Source organism: Thermobia domestica, chromosome 2 (assembly GCF_964235325.1).
Source record: "Thermobia domestica chromosome 2, izTheDome1.hap1.1, whole genome shotgun sequence".
NCBI classification, from domain to species: domain Eukaryota; kingdom Metazoa; phylum Arthropoda; class Insecta; order Zygentoma; family Lepismatidae; genus Thermobia; species Thermobia domestica.
Window position 1 is genome coordinate 356,435,731 of NC_137455.1, and position 20,313 is coordinate 356,456,043.

General features: G+C 36.3%; 1 protein-coding gene across 1 annotated transcript in view; it reads left to right on the forward strand.

Moving 5' to 3' along the window:
* Positions 1–20,313, forward strand: part of LOC145678800 (putative inorganic phosphate cotransporter) — a 151,487-nt gene that overhangs the window by 100,143 nt on the left and 31,031 nt on the right. The window contains exon 7 of the mRNA XM_081749317.1: positions 212–344. Coding sequence (XP_081605443.1) covers positions 212–344 — 133 coding nt within the window. The remainder of the gene's footprint in view (positions 1–211; positions 345–20,313) is intronic.

Genomic DNA, 20,313 nt, shown 5'->3' on the forward strand with positions numbered 1-20,313 from the left:
TTAATTGATTTGTAGGCACCCTGTTCTTTCTTAACTCGATGTGCTCATGAAAACATAAACATTTAGTTAGATTGTATTTATTTAATTATTTATTTCCACTTGAATACGATTAAGTATGTTGTCGTTAAAGAATCCTCTTTCTCTGTAATGGCTCCATTGTATGTAAAGGTGATACGTCACGAAACATAATTTATTGTTGTTTATATTTCAGAATGGATTTTTCTCTGCTCTTCCATACCTCTGTCATTATACGTTCTCTGTAATAACAAGTGTGATCGTGGATTACATCCTGGCACAAAGACTAATGAAGCTACACATCATACGGAAGGTAGCCATTTGTTTATGTAAGTACACTAATTCAGATCTAGCAACATGAAGCCAATATTCTAAATTGTGCTTATTTTTATACTATGTTAATCGGAAACTGATTTTCGCTCTAACCAATCATTAGGGTTGCCTACAAGGCGAGTTATTTCCCCTCTCGTCTCGATTTACCTCTCGAAAACGAGACGAGAAGTAATTTTTAAATTAGAAACTAGATGAGAAGTATTATAATTCTCCTAATGTTTTCGAGAAAAGAGACAAGTTTCACGAGTTTCATAAGCAACACTAGTATTTTCTTTTTAAAAAAAAAAAAAATGGGACCGATTTCTATCTTTTTAAAAATCAATGTTATTTCACTTGAAATTCACGTATTTTAAAACAAGCCAAGTTCAATACGGAACCATTATCTGCATCATCTGGAACACTCTCAACATCTCTTGTAACATGCAGGGGCAACGGCACAGATCCTGGGGGGCCGAGGGGGCCCCGGGCCCCCAAAGTTCATGTGAGTCCCATGTATTTTCATGAATATATATATTTATATGTATTTTTATTGTTATATGTATTGCTACATGTATTTTTTTTATGTATGAGCCCTCCCAAAGTTACAGGGAAATCGGCGCCCTTATGCAGGAGACCCAGTTTTTACATTCTCCTACTCTTTAAATCAGTATTCGGTTTTATAAAAGGTAACCAAGAAACTTCTGTCGCTTTTAGTGAAGGTCTGTGTTCAATTGACCCTCTCACCGTGCGTTGAATGCGAATGGAGACGATGTTATGCATCAATTGACCAAGCACCGTTTTTCAATTTTCGAGATTTTTACATTCGTGTGTAGCAGACAGCGTGAATAATGTAAAAAAAATGTTTGAAACCCTACTATTTGCTTAAACGTTCAGGAAAAGCTATTCGACCAAGCGCCAAGAACTGGATCGTAATAGTAAAATGTTTTGTATTTCCTTCAATATATCAGAACCATGTTTTGGCTCTAGGTCAATTGATGCATAACACCGTCCAGTTGTTGGTGTGGGTTATATCCAACATACTAAATGGTTGTGGCAGTTCAGTTGCATCGGGAACTTGTGTAAGGACAGAGTGAACATGGGACTTCCACAGAGTGTTATAATGGCATGTATGCTGTACGAGTTCAAACTGGGATCAAACGCCGCTGCAGAAGGGCGGAATATATACTAGGCCTTTGGTCAGAGCGTGGTGACTACGTAGACAGTGCAGCAGTTGTTTAACAAGTTTATGGATGGTGACGAAATACTCGAAGACGCACCACGTGCCGTAAGACTAACACATGTACAAAATAAAGATTTTTGAGGCAACAATTGAGATGAGCAGTGGCTAGACATGTGAGGAACTAAGAATACAATTCAGTGTAAGTAGAGAAACCATTCGAGAGCATCTCCATCAACTTTGAATGTACTACAAGTTGGGTCCCACATTATTTGACTCTGGGCCAGAAGTCAACGCGAGCAGACACCTGTGTTTCTTTGCTGTCTCGTCTGAGGAAGGAGCCATTTCTGGACAAGATGTTGAGATGTGATGAGAAGTGAGTCCGGTACGAAGCTCCACGGCGCCATCATCATTGGTTAGCATCCCATGAACCGGTTCCAAAACAGAGAAACCAGCACTGCATCAGACAAAGGTCTTCCTGTGTGTTTGGTGGACTCCTCGCGGCATCGTGCATCGGGAAATGCTACCAGCTGGTCAGAGCATAAATGCAACTGTGTACTGTCAGCAGTTGAGCCGTATTCAAGAAAAACTCAAAACTCTGGAGCCAGCACTTCTAAATCGCGAAGGGGTAATCCTGTTACAGAACAACGCTAAGCCCCACGTGTCTAGGATGACCCGAGACACAGTTCTACGCCTCGGATGGGAAACATTATTGCATCCGCCATACTCCCCAGACATTGCACTGTCCGATTATCACCTGTCCTATCCCTTGGGCAATCACCTTAGAGGACGCCAGTTCAAATCCCTAGTAGAGGTGCAAAATGCACTTAATACCTTATTCACTTCACAGAACACCAAGTTCCACCGCGATGGAATCCATGGCCTTCCAGAACGTTGGCAGAAGGTCATCGATGCTAATAGGAACTATTTTTAATCTTCCAGATACGTCTTAGGTGACATATCGATGTTCGAAGGTGATGGGTGAAAAAGCGACAGAACTTTCTTGGTTACTATTATTCCATGTCGGACAACTTTTATGTCGGCACCGGGTTACTAATATGGCCACTATGTAATATTAATTTGAAAAAAAAAAGTAGAAACTGTCATAGTAAAGATTTGATCAACAACAATTCTAAATTAAACAGTGATAACGTGGCTTTGTGGCTTTTGTGGTATACTTTAAAAATCTGTCGTCACAGAAAAGCAGTGACGAGTATTAAGGAAAGTAACATTCGTTAAAACTAACAATTTACTGCTACAGGTTAAGGGAATAAAACTTAAAATAATTACCAATACTTGTACACATTCAGTATTTTATATAGCGAAACGATGTGTGTTCAAATTCCCTTAGGTTGCAGCGATAAAACGTTATTTTATATATATATATATATATATATATATATATATATATATATATATATATATATATATGTGTGTGTGTGTGTGTGTGTGTGTGTGTGTGTGTGTGTGTGTGTGTGTGTGTGTGTTCTCCTTATGTGGATATAAGAGTTTTTAAATTTATATATATAAATTTAAGCTGACATAATGGTAGCCTGGCGTGATAATAGCAAATACTGATTGAAGATAGTGACATATTCCATTAGTCAGCCACTGTTTACTATTACTGAACCGCTCTCAAATCGATAGAAACAAAGAAAATATAATGAAAAATCAGAAAACAATAACAATCAGAAAACAGATGTATTTATATAGATAAATAAAAATTAAATATTACTATTATGATCTGAATTTGGGAAAATGAAATCTTTGAGTTTTACGTCCCACGATTATGCCGGTTAGGCTAAAGGAGATGGTGATGATGAAAGATGGATGAAATGAATCAAGTGGGAGGAAACGGGAGAACCCCGAGAAAACCCACGCACACGGTGTTTGTCCACCACAAAGTTCACTTGGCGGGAGCAAAGTTTGAACCCGAGACCCCAAGCACAAGAGGTGAACGCACTACCACTGAGCCACCGCGGCCCCCGATCTGAATTTGGATTTAAACGGCATCGGAAGTATCACTGTTTATTTCAGCGTTCCGAAAACTATGAATTCGACACTAATATCGGTCATTTTCGATCATTTTTATATATCTCCCCCTCCCGCTAGTTGCGGGGCTGAATTTGGATTTAAACGGCATCGGAAGTATTGCTGTTCATGCCAGCTAGCCCGAAAACTATGGATTCGACACTAATATCGATCATTTTTGATCATATTAAAATATCTCCCCCTTCCCCTTCCTCCTCTCCTAAGTTGCACCGTCAAACTGAAATAATAAAACTGATTCCAGGCCCGAACCTCATCTATGTGGCAAATTTGATCGAGATCCGTTTGGTGTCACGTTCGTTCATATATAATAAACGGAATTATAATTACGTAGTATACCAAAACTAAGAAAAAAAAAAGAACAGCTATCGTCGTATCGCACAAAACTAAACACCTGTCGTCGCCACTGACTAAATGAGAAAGAAGTGAAAAATACTAACACCAATATATATTTGATACTGTTGATGTTGTATTGCAGATTTCATCACATGAGTACGTAAAGTAGATAATACGGTTTCTCTATTCTCTGATATTTATGTCAATGACAGGATGCCAATGTTAAGAACAACAGGATTTCGAATTTACGTTTTTCATTTTTGTATTGCCTCATATGTATGTCTAGGTGACCAATAGGTGACTTTCCATTGTATTTCACATCCTTGCTATTCATTGTGGAATATAACGTGTGAAATGTGGCGGAAAATATGCTGATTTAACATGCGATCATATGTAACTGCAAAAATAATCGTTATGGAGGAAACAGAACAGCAATTTAATACTTTTTGCAGTAGAAATATTATATTGTTTCCACTTATACGGGGTGGAAATTAAAGAAAATAACTGGGAGACGGGATGTCTTTATTTTTAATGTATGGACCTATTTTTAAAAAACTCGATGACGGAAGTTCAAAATTTGCCAAAATTTGGAAAAATTCGCATTTTTAGAATAATTTTTAACTTTTTAAAATCAGCTTCTTTCAGAATGTAATAGCTCAAATTCTTATGTATTAGAACAAGAGAAAATAATGTTTAAATATTAATTAAATCCATCAAGATATTCCGGTCGCACTTGCCTTCAAAGTTAATGAAAGTTTTAAAACAAATTTTACAAATAAAGGTAGATTACAGTTCAAAGTGAAAAAAAATACTGACAACTTACATGTTTTTTGTTTCTTTATTGAATACAAATTTTAGATGTTTGAAAACAAAGTATTTTAGATCATTAGTAATATTTATAAACAAATTTTTTATTGACAAAACTAAGCGTTTGTGTGGAGAGTCCTAAGTCCAAGAATCTCATGTTGAACAATTGAATATCTTCGTTTTCACTCATTCTTAGCTGAAGGTACTTTTAAAAATCTGATTTATGCAAGGATCTTATAAAATAGAGGATCTGCCCTTACAACAAAATTTTGAAGCCATACGTCACAGTTTCGCCACCCCTACTCTGCCCACTCCACCCAATAGGATTGCAATGTTTTGAGCCAACAATCATGGCGGAAACGAGAGTAGCCAATCAGACGTGACTATGCTCGGTTGTTTTTTGGCTTCATCGATTTAATAGGATTAAGATACATATGGGCAGATCCTCTATTTATAACATCCTTGGATTTATGGGAACGTAGAGCGTCGTGATCATTGACCCAAGCGAGTTAAAACGAGTGTCTAAATTTCTTAGAATTGACAGCAGTTGCGCGAGAGGAAAACCTTGATGGATCTGAATAATTCTTTTTTCTGAATCCTTATTGGTTCAAGTAAGATTCGATTAGAGCTGTTACATTTAAATATCTATATATATAAAAGAGAACGCACAAAATCCTTTGTCCGCTCATCACGCTAATACGGCTGAACCGATTTCTTTCATTTTTGGGGGGTTGTTAGGATTTGGACCCTAGATGGTTTTTATCATATCACTTTAATTTTCAATTACCAGTGTCTTGAGATAATTGACCAATCAGGTGTCAATACGTACAAAAAATCCTTTGTCCGCTCATCACGCTAATACGGCTGAAGCGATTTCTTTCATTTTTGGGGGGTTGTTAGGATGTGGACCCTAGATGGTTTTTATCATATCACTTTAATTTTCAATTACCAGTGTCTTGAGATAATTGACCATTCAGGTGTCCATACGTACAAATCCTTTGTTATTAGTTCATCATAGGTATAAAAATAAACGTATTTATATGCAACCCGCATGACCCTGTGACTCGGCGGGTTAACATAACTGACAGGCGCTATAAATCACTTGAAAGCGAAAAAGTAAAAATTATCTAAGTAACAAAGTTTATTGCGTTCCGGGATGACCGCAGCGAAGCGGGGCGGGTTGGGGTGACCGCAGCGAAGCGGGGCGGGTTAACATAAATGACAGGCGATATAATGTTAACATTAGTGCAATCTTCTATGGTTTTTATCATATCACTTGAAAGCGAAAAAGTAAAAATTATCTAAGTAACAAAGTTTATTGCGTTCCGGGGTGACCGCAGCGAAGCGGGGTGAACGCTGCTAGTTGACAATAAGATAAAAAGTATAACTTCTACATATTAGCATTATGTTCGTTATAATATAATTTCTGGAACTAATTAAAACGTAGTTAGTTACTAAATGTTCAGCAATAACAATGAAGATAAAATGTATTTAAACTGATGTTTTCCGAAGATTTCCTGAATTTACCTTTTTTATTTTTCACAAAATTCCTACTTTATAATTGAGAATATATCCACTATTAATAGCAGAAAAACATGTTTATACCTGTCTGGCCACAAAATTTAACACCTTAAATGTTCAGGTCTGACCATAAAGAAAAATGATATATGTTACGGACTGTTGTCCATATCAACATATACATATTTATACACTGAGAAAAAAAATGTAGGTGGCATACTTAAAAACGTAGGTTACATTCGTAATTCCTGTAGTTTCCGGACTTAACGTACAACCGTATATAACATCCTGCAGCAAATGTATAGCTGAAAAAGTATGTATTATACATACTGTCTGCATAAGTGCAATGACGTCATTTGTGTGACGTCATCTGCAGTAACAAGTATATACGGAGGTAATATCTAGCTTTGTGACGTCACGATCGTATGTAGCATGTGGGTTAATAATGACGACACTCACTGACTATCAGGACGGAGCATAATTTCAAGAAGTATGCAATATACGTTCTGTACGTGTGTTTCTTGCGTTCAACCCCGAGGCAGCATCTATATTGTACTTGTGCCCCGTACGTACGACTAGATACAGTATGCGTCATGTACGTATGTATTATACAGATTTTTCTTATGTCGCACACAGCTTGTCCCGATAGAGCATACAGAATATCCGTATGCACCATACAGAGTGCACATATGCAGCTTACAGACTGTGTGCATGCAGCATATAGATTATACGTATGTCGCGTACAGGCTGGCCATATGTAATGTATGGATTGGATGTATGTAGCTTATAGATTGTCCGTATGAAATATACGGATTTTATCTGTATCGCATACGTATTGCCTTGTTGTAATATATGGATTGGACATATTCAGGATCTAGATTGTACGTATAGTACACCGTTATTGAAGTGCTGCAACATACTGAGAAATGCATGATACATTCTTACTGTAATGTTGTCACATATTGTTTTTCTCTGTATGGAAACAAAAATAGCTTAACATATGGTTGATCTCCTTTGTGCCAATAATAATAAAATTAAAAATACTACACTTTTCAATCTTAGTTTGGAGCCGTGAAATGTGCAGAGAAATGTATTTACCTGCAGGGTGTAAGTTTGGACTTCCTGCTAATTCTTTGGAAAGCTACTGCAAAGCCAAGGTTGAAAAGTGGCACAAGCGTTAATTTTAAAATTATTGGCACAAAGGAGGTTAACCATATGTTAAACTATTTTAGTTTTCATACAGAGTAAATCAATATGTGACAATATTACTGTAAGAATTTATCATACCTTTTGCAATAACTTAGTTGCAGCACTTCAATAATAATGCAAAATGCACAGCCATGTACAATCCTATGTTCAAACTCAAACAAACTTACGTACAGTCATTTATTAAGCCGTTATCATCCATTGCTTGTAGTCACGAAATTAAATATTCTTCAGTTGACAAAATTTGTTTTCCTAAAAACTCAACAATAAATTAACCTATTAGAGTACCGACTTTGGCAGGTTGTCAAGTTATAACTATTCGAAGAATAACAACAAAAAGATCCAAATAAATTCATTTGTTCCCGAGCTATTGGCAAAAGAAAATTTGTCAACTGTCAAATACTTTCTTTTCCGTGTGTACTATATAAAGACGACTTTACCTCATTCTTTTCCTTAATAATATCCTCTTCCAAAATGCAGAAGTTGTTACCACAAGAGGCGTGAATAGGATTTTCCAGAAATAACTTCTCTGCACATTTTAATTAACAGATAAGTTATTTTTTAAATGACGCTATAATTAAAAACATGGTGTCATCTGAAAACGTGTTCCCTCACAAGATGATTCCTACACAGTACTTGCCATTAAAAATGCAACTTCAGGGAGACAGGGTAGCTACGCCAAAGTTCCCAAGCCGATATCTAATAGTAAGTGTCGAATATGCTTAACCCTTAACATACCAAGCGGGGTACTCTAGGGACCCCAGAGAGTGATATTTAGTGATACTGCCGCAATCATAAGAATCAATTTATTCTCAATTTTTATATGTATCCTGCAACCCTTTGAGATATTAATTACATGATTAGATCAACGACTCGTTTCTTTAAAAAATACAAAAAATAAAAACACACTTGAAAATGTAAAAACTCCATTGTTAAACCTGTGTTTCAGATTTACGAACACAAAAATATAAAATTGTATGAAGAACTGAATAGTGCTCAAATATACATAATATTTGATGTCAACAATGTTCATTTAACTTAAGTATGCTTCTAGACATCCAAAAAATAATAGTTGGAGTAACCCTCTGCAATACTATGTTGAGAAATTAAAATAATACTTGGGGTCTCCAGAAGACTCCAGCTTGGTAAACAACTTTGACGACTTAGGCTTGGTACGTTAAGGGTTAAACTTACCGCTGTTTTCGCTGTGTGACAACGTGGTGACAAAGGAGCAGAACTGACCCAACATTGACAACCAGAACGACTGTAACACAGCGAGACATCGAGAGGATGTTCTCTTCTGGTATGGTAAGCCATGCGTCTTACGATCCAATGCCACAGCTCATCAACTGTAGCTGGCGGAGTTCACAGGTATGAGAAGCTGTGCAGCAATCGACCAAACATATTTATCCTTCCCTGCTCTATACATTCTGCAAATTTGGACTTTCCTGGATGTATCCTTCTTAGTTCAACATTTTAAGTAACGAGCAATGTAATAGTCTCATACATTATTTAAAGAAAGAGCGATGATTCTCAGAATTACTCGGAAGTTTCTAGTTTACAATTTTATATGATATATAATATATATATATATATATATATATATATATATATATATATATATATATATATATATATATATATATATATATATATATATATATATATATATATATATATATATATAGATAGATAGATAGATAGATAGATAGATAGATAGATAGATAGATAGATAGATAGATAGATAGATAGATATAGATATAGATAGATATACAATAATTTAAAACGGTTATATCAAAGTTTGCAATTCAGAGTACAAAAAGAAGTATAGCTCTCGGAACACTGATTATAGCCAGATAATACCACTAGTAAACTCAACCACACTCAGTACCGTTAGTTGCTTGGTATTGTCTATGAGGCAAAGATCATCGTATCTCATTGCGTGTAGATTTTTGTATTTGTTTAACGCTAAAAATTGTTTGTCGCTAATCGAACCTAGTAACATATATATACCGACAGGACGTACGTTAGTCACAAGGTTACATGAGTGAAACACTAAATTATTCGATTGACACTTGCGGCCTTGTCAACACTAGAGAAAGGTACAAAGTGATTAAATAAATACGAAACATAGTACATACAAAATATAGCGATGTATGAAGTCTCCTTTTCATACGATTTGGATAAAGGATACATCTGTAGAGAGCAACATAAATGATTTCTCTGGATAATTTAGATTAGTCCAGAATTCGAACAAAAATAATTTTGAAATTCGTTGTTAAGTCCAACATTTTTTCTTTCTTTCTTCGGATTCTCAATAAAGTTGACTACTGAAAAGCTGAGTTACAGATTTTATGTTAAAACATGTTCACTATACCATTGCCTTATTCACAGAACAATACATTAGTTATTAATGTATGTCTGAAATAATAGTGCTTCGTGCAGATACTTTATCCAATCGGAATTGCACAATGATAAAAAAAATGTTGCAAGGTATAATGTTCTTATTTACAGAGAAAAAGAGTTGAAAGGACTTAACGCTAACAAACATTTTCTTTAAACAGACATACATTTATTCTAATTTATGGAAGAAAGAAATAATTTGTGGAGCAGTATATTTATTAAGGTTACATATTCGTACAAAAGAATGTAAATATAATCGGGTCTGTCTTCAGAAAGGACGTGCTTTTAGCCACAAATTACACTGCTTCTTTTCGCTGTCTTTCATGCAGAATCCTGGTTTTGTTTTGATGCATGAAATACCTGAAACAAAAATCCAAAAAATATTTAAAATGTTACATTTTAAAATATTTAACATTTTTTTAAATTAAATGGACAAAATCTGTTCAGTCAGGTATGGACTTTTGGGTTTCTGGTAGAAAAACGATTAATTAAAAAAAAAAGTGTTTATTGATGCTGAACAACTCGAAATGTATTACTATGCAAAAGTAAGTGGGTACCCAATGGCGTTCGAGGTACTATGGGGTACCTAATGTCTGCATTTTTAGATATGTGGAAATATATGTCTCTAAAATGTAAAGAACTGATATCTGTTTAGTACAGAAAACCGCAACTCGGTAAGCCTTATGGATACCGAGGTATGGGAAAATAAAGAACAACACCATAGAAGTGTGAGGTTTGCGTACCAGATTGTGCAGTTTCGAAAACGTAATTACTGAGAGCTAACAACAACCTCAAAAGTAGTTTCAATTCAATACACTACACACACGTCCTTATGGGGGTTTTCGGGTACTATGGCATTCACAGACCTCCCATTTCTAAACATTCTAAAATATATCTTAATAAACTTATAAAGAACGTTACAGGTGTGTGTTTACCGAAACCGCAAGTCGGTACGTTTAACAGTTACCGAAATATGGTGAAATAAATAGGAACACCATAGGTATGTGGGGCTTCCATACTTGACAGTACAGTTTAGAAAATTAATGAAAATATGACTAATGGCTATCAAGATATTGTCAAATAAAGGGAGGACCCACACAGTTATGGGGTTTTGGTGTTAGGTGGTAAAATTTCCGAAACCGGTCATGAAATCTGAATAAGCACCAGTAGCAATTTCATCCTAAAGTAACTGGGTATTTCCATGGGGTTTTAGAACATCATGGGTCTAAAAAGATTAAGTTTGAAAAGCTTTGGAAAATATAATTTGACATTTGTAAAGAGTATTAGAAAAGAGAATAGAGTTACCCAAAACTTCCAGCCAGTACATCTTACAGCTAGAGAGACACCGTGAAATAAAAGAGTATTAGATCTTGAAATTTCATAAAACAACTTTTGATCTTAATAAAAGTTAAATAAGATGGTACTTATATGGGTGAAGTGAGTACCTCACACTCGTCAGGGCAATTCCGATCGAAAGATTAATTCAGCTCGAAGTTTTCTTCGGGTAAATCCAAGCGTGATAATTCCTAGCGTACAAAAAGAATGAAAATTCTTTGTCAATATCTAATATAGCAACCGAGATATAAGTAATTATGTATTTTATGACGTCGTAAAAATGGAGACCCACATGGATTTGTACTGTTGAGTCTTTGCTGTAAGAAGAAGAAATTTCAGAAAATTACCGTATATACCTTAATAGACAATTAAATGGATGCAGGCACGGTGGCTTAGTGGTAGAGTGCGTACCTTTGGTGTATTGGGTCCCTGGTTCGATCAGCGGCCAAGTCAGTTTGTAGTCGACATCGTATTCGTGGGTATTCTCGGGGTACTCCCGTTTCCTCCCACCTTTGCACTCCATCAATTCTATCATCAACATTCATTTGCCTTAATTTCATTTTAAAATTAAATGGGCAGTTAAGTGTGATCGTATCTCTGTGGATTAAGAGAATACTCCAGTGTAGTTTCTGCAAAACATACTAGGTAAACACCCCACCACGAAGTTACTGTGTCCTCACTGATTTAATTGTCTATTAAGGTATATACAGTAGGTTTTTGAATTTCTTTCTTATAGCAAAGACCCAGAAGTACAAATCCTAAAAGATCTCTATTTTTACGTCATAAAACATATGACTCATTATATTTTGGTTACTATATTAGATATTCACAGGGAATTTTCACTCTCTTACACAGCTCGATGAACCTTTGGAACTGCCTGAAGAAAACCTAGAACTAATCTTTCCATCGAAATTGTAATGAGGTACTCACTTAACCCATAGAAGTACCATCTTATTTAATTTTGTTGGGACCAATAATTTTTCCGAAGTTTCAACATCTCATACTCTTTTATTTTACGGTGTTTCTCTATATGTTAGATGTACTGGTTGGAAGTTTTAGGTAAACATATTTATACTTACATATTTCTAATACTCTTTACAAATGTCAAGTTATATTTTCAAAAGCTTTTAAAATTTAATCTTAGTAGACTGTAAGATGTTCTAACACCCCATGGAAATATCTAATTACTTGAAGATGGAATTGCTACTGGTGCTTATTAACTTTCCATGACCGGTTTCGGAAATTTTATCATCTAACACGAAAATCCCATACTTGTATCGGTCCTCCCTTTATTTGACAATATCTTGAAAGCCTTAGTCATATTTTAATCCATTTTCCAAATTGTACCTTCAAGTATGCAAGCCCCAAGCCCCACATACATATCGTGTCGCTCTTTATTTTCCCATATCTCGGTATCCGTAAGGCTTACCGAGTTGCAGTTTTCAGTAAACAAATATCAGTTCTTTACATTTTAGACACATGCATTTCCATATATCTAAAATGCAGAAATTAGGTACCGCATTGGAACCCCATTGGAGTACCCACTTACTTTTGCATAGCAGGGTAAAAACGCCAGTGGTTCTCACTTTAAGGTTGAAAACATACTATTTTGTCTCTTCTCTGAGCATCGTGAATCTGTCGGAGCTGTACCATAGTTGGAAAGACTCACTGATCCTTCCTATAATGACCATGTAGTCAGAATTCAAAAAGGAGTAGCCGTTGAAGGAAAAACAATATTTTAAAATCCTTGCACCAGTAGTCGTCAGCTTAAAATCAAAATGTTCCAGTAGTAGTCAGAATTTTCTACCAGTGTTCGTCACTCAAATAACTTGACATAATTTATTCAGAAACGCACTGTTTATCAGTTTAAAATTAAGAATAGAGTATAAAGTACTAATGTTAATAACTGTGCATCACTTTTGGCACTCAAGAAAGAAAATAAAAACGTTTTTACATACTTTTTTAAAGCAATTTCAGTAAGAAAAATGTTAACTGAATTCAAAAGTTAACTGTATATTATTTTAACGTTAAGAGTACAATATTAAATACTATGTTTAATAACTATAGTGACTTTAAGCACTCAAGAATGAAAATAAACATGTTTGTACATACATTTTTAAAACAATTTGAGAAACAAAATCAGTTAACCGAATTCAAAACTTAATTATACATCACCTTAAGATTAAGAAGGGACTATAAAATACTGAGGTTAATAATAATGCATTACTGAAGAATGAAAACAAAAATGTTTTTAACTACCTATATTGTATTTACATGTTGTTATTTCTCATTAACATGCTTTTTGATAACGCACGATATGGGCTAGATGTGCGCACGAGAAATGATTTGAGACTGTCACCTCTCGCAAAGATGTCGCGAAAGTTGTCTCCTCTCGAAATCTGTATCTGTTTCTGTTGGAAGAGCTATGTCTCGTCTCGAATTTCGTAACAAAAATTCTGTCTAGTCTCGTGCCGTGCGCAACCCTAATCAGGCCATAGACAAAAACTTAATTTCGGAGGGGTTTCGATAGGGCTTTGTGATATCCAAATTTTGAAATAGATAATCGATATTGAAATACTACTGAAACTTGTTCGAAATATCAAAAAATACAGCAATATCAAAATATAAGCAATATCAAAAATCGAAAATATAGAAATTGATAAAGATCAAAAACATCGATATATCGGTCAAAAATTTCGATATCGATAGTTTGATATTTGAAAATATTAATCGTTCGATCGAAATATCGCACATCCCTTGGCTCCAACTGTAACCACCTTAAAAAAGAATGTGAAAATTGCTAACTACCTAGGTAATCTGTAAGTACCTTAAGACGGGGTTACTTTGCACTTCAGGGTTAACTTCGCACAACATACGAAAAAAGTTACACAGTCTTCCGTCGGTAAACCCATGAACTGTAAAGAGAAAGTTTCAATTGCCACCGTAAGATAGAACATCTAACTGGATTTTGGCTATAATGTTGGCGGTTAACATCAGTTCTAATCACCTGAAGGGTTTGTTGTTGTAGAGGTATGGAAAGCACTCACTGTAAATGCAGACAAAATTTGGAAGATATCACCTACAAGAATTTCCGTCAAAGTTAAGTCGGTTTCGTAGAATTCTACTGTGTATGATGGGACTTCCAAGCAATAGTTGAAACTGAAGGGTGAAACATTGTAAAGTCATAGAAAAAATAAAACTGGGAGAAGGCTGTTTTGAGCCTCAAATCGTGGTTACTTTGCACCGGGTCAACGTAACCCCTTAAATGGGAAATTCTTACTACTGGCACCTCCTCCCGTCTAACTTTAGGAAAATTTCCTCTTTAGGTAGATGTCGAAATGGATTTCTTGTTGGAAAATAAATTACGAACAGCGGCGGATTCAGAAGAATAGTTTGAGAGGGACTTCACACAGAAATACTTCGTTTATTTAGAAATCACTAGACTTTTTGAAGGGCTTGACGGGCATACGCATAGGAATGACTAAATTAGATTTTTTTTAAAAAAAGAAATCCTGCAATTTGGGTGGGCTTCAGCCTGAAAGCCCCAAATCCCGTAAATCTTCCACTGATTACGGTTGAGATGATATTCTTGGATATAAAGAGCAACCAAGGCAAATCTGTTCACGGAGATTTTTTCTGTTTTTCAGTTGCCATTTTTGTGGGTCATGCTAAACTATCAGAATGTGGCTCCTATATCGGTACCAGAAAATACACAATTTTCTTTACAAATATCGATAATTCATACTAAGTACTGATACCGGTACCATAATTCCAACATCAATATTTGTAGACTGCATGCAGTTTTGTGTAAAAAGTGAAATGTATAAATACAGGAGAGAAAACATTGCAGACAAACATTATGTTAGTATGTTGAACATACTTTTTTGTATGTGGTGCAAAATATCTTCATCTATGGGGTTACTTTGCACCAAAGTTTATATGAAATGAAATCTTTGAGTTTTACGTTCCACGATTTTGCCGGGTATGCTAAAGGAGACGGTGATGATGAGTAATGAATGAAATGGTGGAATGAAGAAAGTGGGAGGAAACGGGACAACCCCGAGAACACACGGTGTTTGTCCACCACAAAGTTCACTTGGCGGGGACTGGGATCGAACCCGGGACCCCAAGCACCAGAGGTGAACGCTCTACCACTGAGCCACCGTGGCCCCTCATATAGAGTACAAGTAACAATATGTTGTAAAAAAAATGGCCCGTCTGGAGGTCATGTAAGCTAAACACCAATACAATTGTTACAGATTTATTTACTAGCACTGTTTAATTATCTACGGTGCTGAACATCGCAACACCAATATCATTATGTCACGTCCTTTCAAAACTATGCTAACTGCAAAGTAGACCTGCTTTGCTTCGTAATGTCCAAATAGTTTATTACTGTGCTCGAATGCAGGCAAGTAGCATACAAATTTATGATGTTGAAGGCGTTATTTTTCACAGCTATGAAGAAAAGACATGAAAACGAAAAATAAAAATAAATCTTTGTTTTACGTCCTACGGTTATGTTGTGTATGCTGACAGTCACAAATGAGTATTGAAAATTGATGATCTTGGAATACGATTTGGTGGAATAATGAGGGGGAAAAATAGACATTGATTAAATATAAAATTGAAAAGAAATAAGGGCCTGACGCTCAAATATTTATCTATCTGGCAGCCATCTTGATCCCTCTAAAATATCATGAAGTACTTGATTGATTCTAAACCCAATAATAGTAATAGTAATTATATCAATAAACACAGAATATACCTAGATATAATTTACGCACCTTGAAGTCTAGAAATTAATAATTGCAATCCTCAGCATTCCAATAGAACTTTGGTTTCTCCAAATGAAGATTCGGACATCGGTTTTCTTCTCAAGCAATAATGGGGTACAATAATCAGTTGCAGTCCAAAGCCAAGTCACTAAGCATGAATATAAAAGATTTTGTGTTAAATATTTCAATGTAAATTTCATGAAATACAATTCATTAGTTAGTTACATACAAACTCTTACGCATGTAAGTCAGAATCTACTTGTAATAACTTGTAAATTTAAACAAAATTATACTACAGTTATAGGGACATCAAACATATATTCCATAAGATATATAGGGTGTCTCAAAAGTTCCCTGACATAAAGTAACTCGGTTATTATCAGAGTTACAACAAAATGTAATTGGGAAACCGTCTCCAAATATGATGTTTCCAATGTAAGTTGAAGGAATTTTCGAAATCGGATGAGTCGTTTGGCTGTACACTCTTTATGCGTCCAATGTTAAATGAAAATGCAACGTTGCCATTTACCTGGACCCACGACATAAGTGAATGAAGTTACTGTCTTTTACGTTAACATGTCGATGGCCCATTTCAAACAGTAACTTCATTCACATATGTTGTGGGTCCAGGTAAATGGTAACATTGCATTTTCATTCCACATTGGGCGCATAAAGAGTACAGCCCAAACGGCTCCTCCGATTTAAAAAGTGTTCAATTTAGATTGAAAACAACATATTTAGAAATGGTTTTTCCTCTTACATTTTGTTGTAACTCTGATAACAGAGTTAATCTGTGTCAGGGGACTTTCGAAACACCCTGTATACATCATACGAAGTTCCTTTCTAAATTCTACACGGGTGTAGTTTAATTGAATGTGAGATGGATGATACATCAGGCCGTTTGGGAATACTCACACAGATGGCCGCCATTTTGGATTAAATTTGTTTGTTATAAATTGGTGGGTAATGTGATACATATATATGGCCACGGGCTAGAATTTTCTCAGTATGTCAAATATGCAATCAGATTCCATGGAGCTTAATTTGGTGAAAAGTTATTGTCAATTGAACGTTGTATTTACCTCTTTCTTCTAGATGTAGAACCATACCGTTAGAACATGAGGAATGTATCGAAATATTCAAACTGTGGGGCGGGAGGAGTGCCTGTGCAGTGGTTACCGATTGCAAACAGAATCATCCACAATGTGACTGTGTTACATGTTGCAGTGTCACAGTAATTAACTAAATTTGAAGAGACGGGCACATTCGTGGACATACGTCGTAGCGGACGATCATAGGCAGCTACAGATGAAGCAACGCCTACGGCAGTGCTGACTTCCTTCTCGATGTGGCCCCAAAGGAGCACACGTCATTTATTAATGCAATGTGGGTTGAGTCATAGGGTCTGCGCGTGTATAAGTGCATCCGTACAAGGTGCAAATGAAGCAACATCTCCACGAGAACGATCTTGGTCGCCAAGTGCAGTTTTGTGACCGAGTTATCGAGTAATTATGGTTAAACTCTAACATTTTTATGCAAATACTCTTTTCAGATGAAGCTGACCTCTACGTAAATAGGAAGGTTAATAGGCAGAACATGCACAATTGGTCACCTGACAACCCCGCGTGCAAGACCCCTCCAACATGACCAGCGCAAAGAAAATTAATTATGGTGTTGGCAGATAAATGAGGAATACGTCTAATCAGTCACTTTTTCATTCCATAAAATTAACTGCGGAATAATACCTCACGCTCGTACAGGGATAGATATTGCGAGCTGCGATGCCCGAGGATGGTACATTCTCGCAGTTTTTTCAACACCATGGCGCTTTCTTCATTATGGATTCGTGGTGCGTCACTACTTGAACAATTCCCTAAAACATGGGTTGATCGACGAGAGGCAGTTGAATGGCTGCCCGATCACCGGACCTAACGCTGTTCAATTTCTAGCTTTGTGGACATGTTAAGCCTATGGTTTGTGCAGTAAATATTCATAATTTTTATCATCTAGAACAAAGTATCGCCATCGTCTGTGCACGAATTTGACCCTATATCCTACTTTGTGTCCACATTAATTGGAAGAAGCTTCTGCAAATGTTTATTTCTCAGTAGGAACATGTGGAACATATGCTATAACCAGGGGTAAAAGTGGACCTGAAAAGGTGGGGGGACGGTAGGTAGCGGCATCACTCCACGCCGTTCCTCCTGCCTATCTTTGCCCATTGTACCATTTTAGGGTCTGGGAGACGCCGTACATGTTTTTCGAGGTGAGGAACTGTGTCCCCCGCGTTCCCCCTCGCTTTTACCCCTGACTATAACAGAGAAATGTGTTCGAAGTGGGAACAATCAGAGGCGGTGCGTTTTATTACGATTTTGACTCGACATATCGGCTATCTAAATGTTCAAATGCAGTGAAGTGTGAAGCCTAAAGATTGCATTTCTATTTACATAATGTCTGAAAACCACTGAAAAGCCTCTTTAGTTACGGAGAAAAAATGGAGAGACTGATCCATCCATCGTGAACAACTTTCTGAAAAAAAAATAAATAAATAAAAATAGCCCCTTACCTTGTATCAGAGAATTATACACGAAAGTGCTCAAAAACCGACTTTTAATATTAACAATTTCCAGCGGGAAAACTCCTGGACCACACACTCGAATGAGGGGTATTTCAAACTCCCGTAAGATTCGCCCCCACTGCAATCCCCTAAATCCGCCCACGCTCAAACCACGACGCTTATAAGACTTCAGACAAGACGACACATACCAACATACGAAAGAAACAATTCAATATGGCACATCAAAATATAAACTAATGAACTTCTTTGAAAACACCTCATTTTACAAACAAAAGGTAGAAAAAGGTAAAAAAATGTCAGTATTGTCAACTTAGAAGTTACTTCTACATGAGAAATAAAATCTTTGTCAATATATAAAAATGGATTTATTAAAGGTATTTAGCATGTATTCTTCCCTGAAGGTTTATCTTGATCACTAAAAAACCAGAAACGGTATGTCTCTATCACTGAAAAAAAAACAAAAAAACAGAAGGGTATGACATACCACTACATATAGTCTCACTTGGTTCACTGCCAATAACATTTCACCAGAATAAGTTAAATGATATCTGATTGCACATTTGACATCCTCAGAACATTTTAGTGCATGGCCATATATCACACTACCCACTTATCATCCGTATTACAATTTCGAATCTAAGATGGCGACCGTCCGCGTGATGTAATCCGAAAGTATCCCTCTGGGCCTAATGTGTATCTCTTATCTCGCATTCAATGAAACTACATCCCTGTAGTTTTCAGAAAGGGTGACAAGGGACTTCTGATGCATCCTGTATATAATAGTTGTATCAATAATGAAGTTGGAAGTATGTGATCTAGATCGTTGTTTGCAATTTCACCTAATGTCTTGCTGAAAAGGGAATATTTGTTGAAATCTGAGTTTTACGTGCGACGGGTATACCGGCTAGGCTAAAGGAGACGCTGATGATGATATAATGAATGAAATGGTGGAATGAAGAAAGTGGGAGGAAACGGGAGAACCCCGAGAAAACCCACTCACACGGTGTTTGTCCACCACAAAGTTTACTTGGCGCGAGCTGGGATCAAATCAAAGACCCCAAACACCAGAGGTGAACGCTCTACCACTGAGCCATCGAGGCCCGACAGGAATATTTGTTGAAGTCTACTGTCTTCTTCACTACCAAGGTTACACAAAAATGAGCCTATGGTTTGATGGAATTCGAACCAACATTATATGTATACTCTCTCAGCGAGAATCAAAGCTGGCACCAAGTTTACATATGCGCGCGCATTGTATGTTACTTATATAGCTCACAGAGCTATGGGCGAGCAAGCAAGGCACGTGCCCCGGGCGCGTGGTTGGAGGGGCTACTAAAAGAGAGGTTATATATTAGTACTTTTCCGTTTTGGTGTTTAATACTTTTCATCAGAGTGCGAAATCATGAAATCAAAGTGGGGGAGACTGAAGGACTGAAGAGAGCGAGAGAGAGGAAAAAACAAAAAACAAAAAAAAAAAAAAAAAGCTGTGCAGTTTTACACTTCAAAGAATTGTAGTGAAATGAGAAGGTCAGAATTCAAGATGACATTCGGATGCTTGGCACGAAGAAAAACATTGCAAGCAATTAAAAAAAAAAAAAACTTAAATAATGTGATATATTTTGTAGGCTTTGGATATGTATGTTTTAGTTGGCATCAACAATTATTGGTGTGTTTTGTCACAATTGACAGTTTAGCGAGAGACTAGGCTAACTGACAATTTTAACTTTCTGAAAGAAAAGGAAACAAATGAAAACAGCACGTTACAAAGGATACGTCTGATATTCATAGTTTGGCTTAGT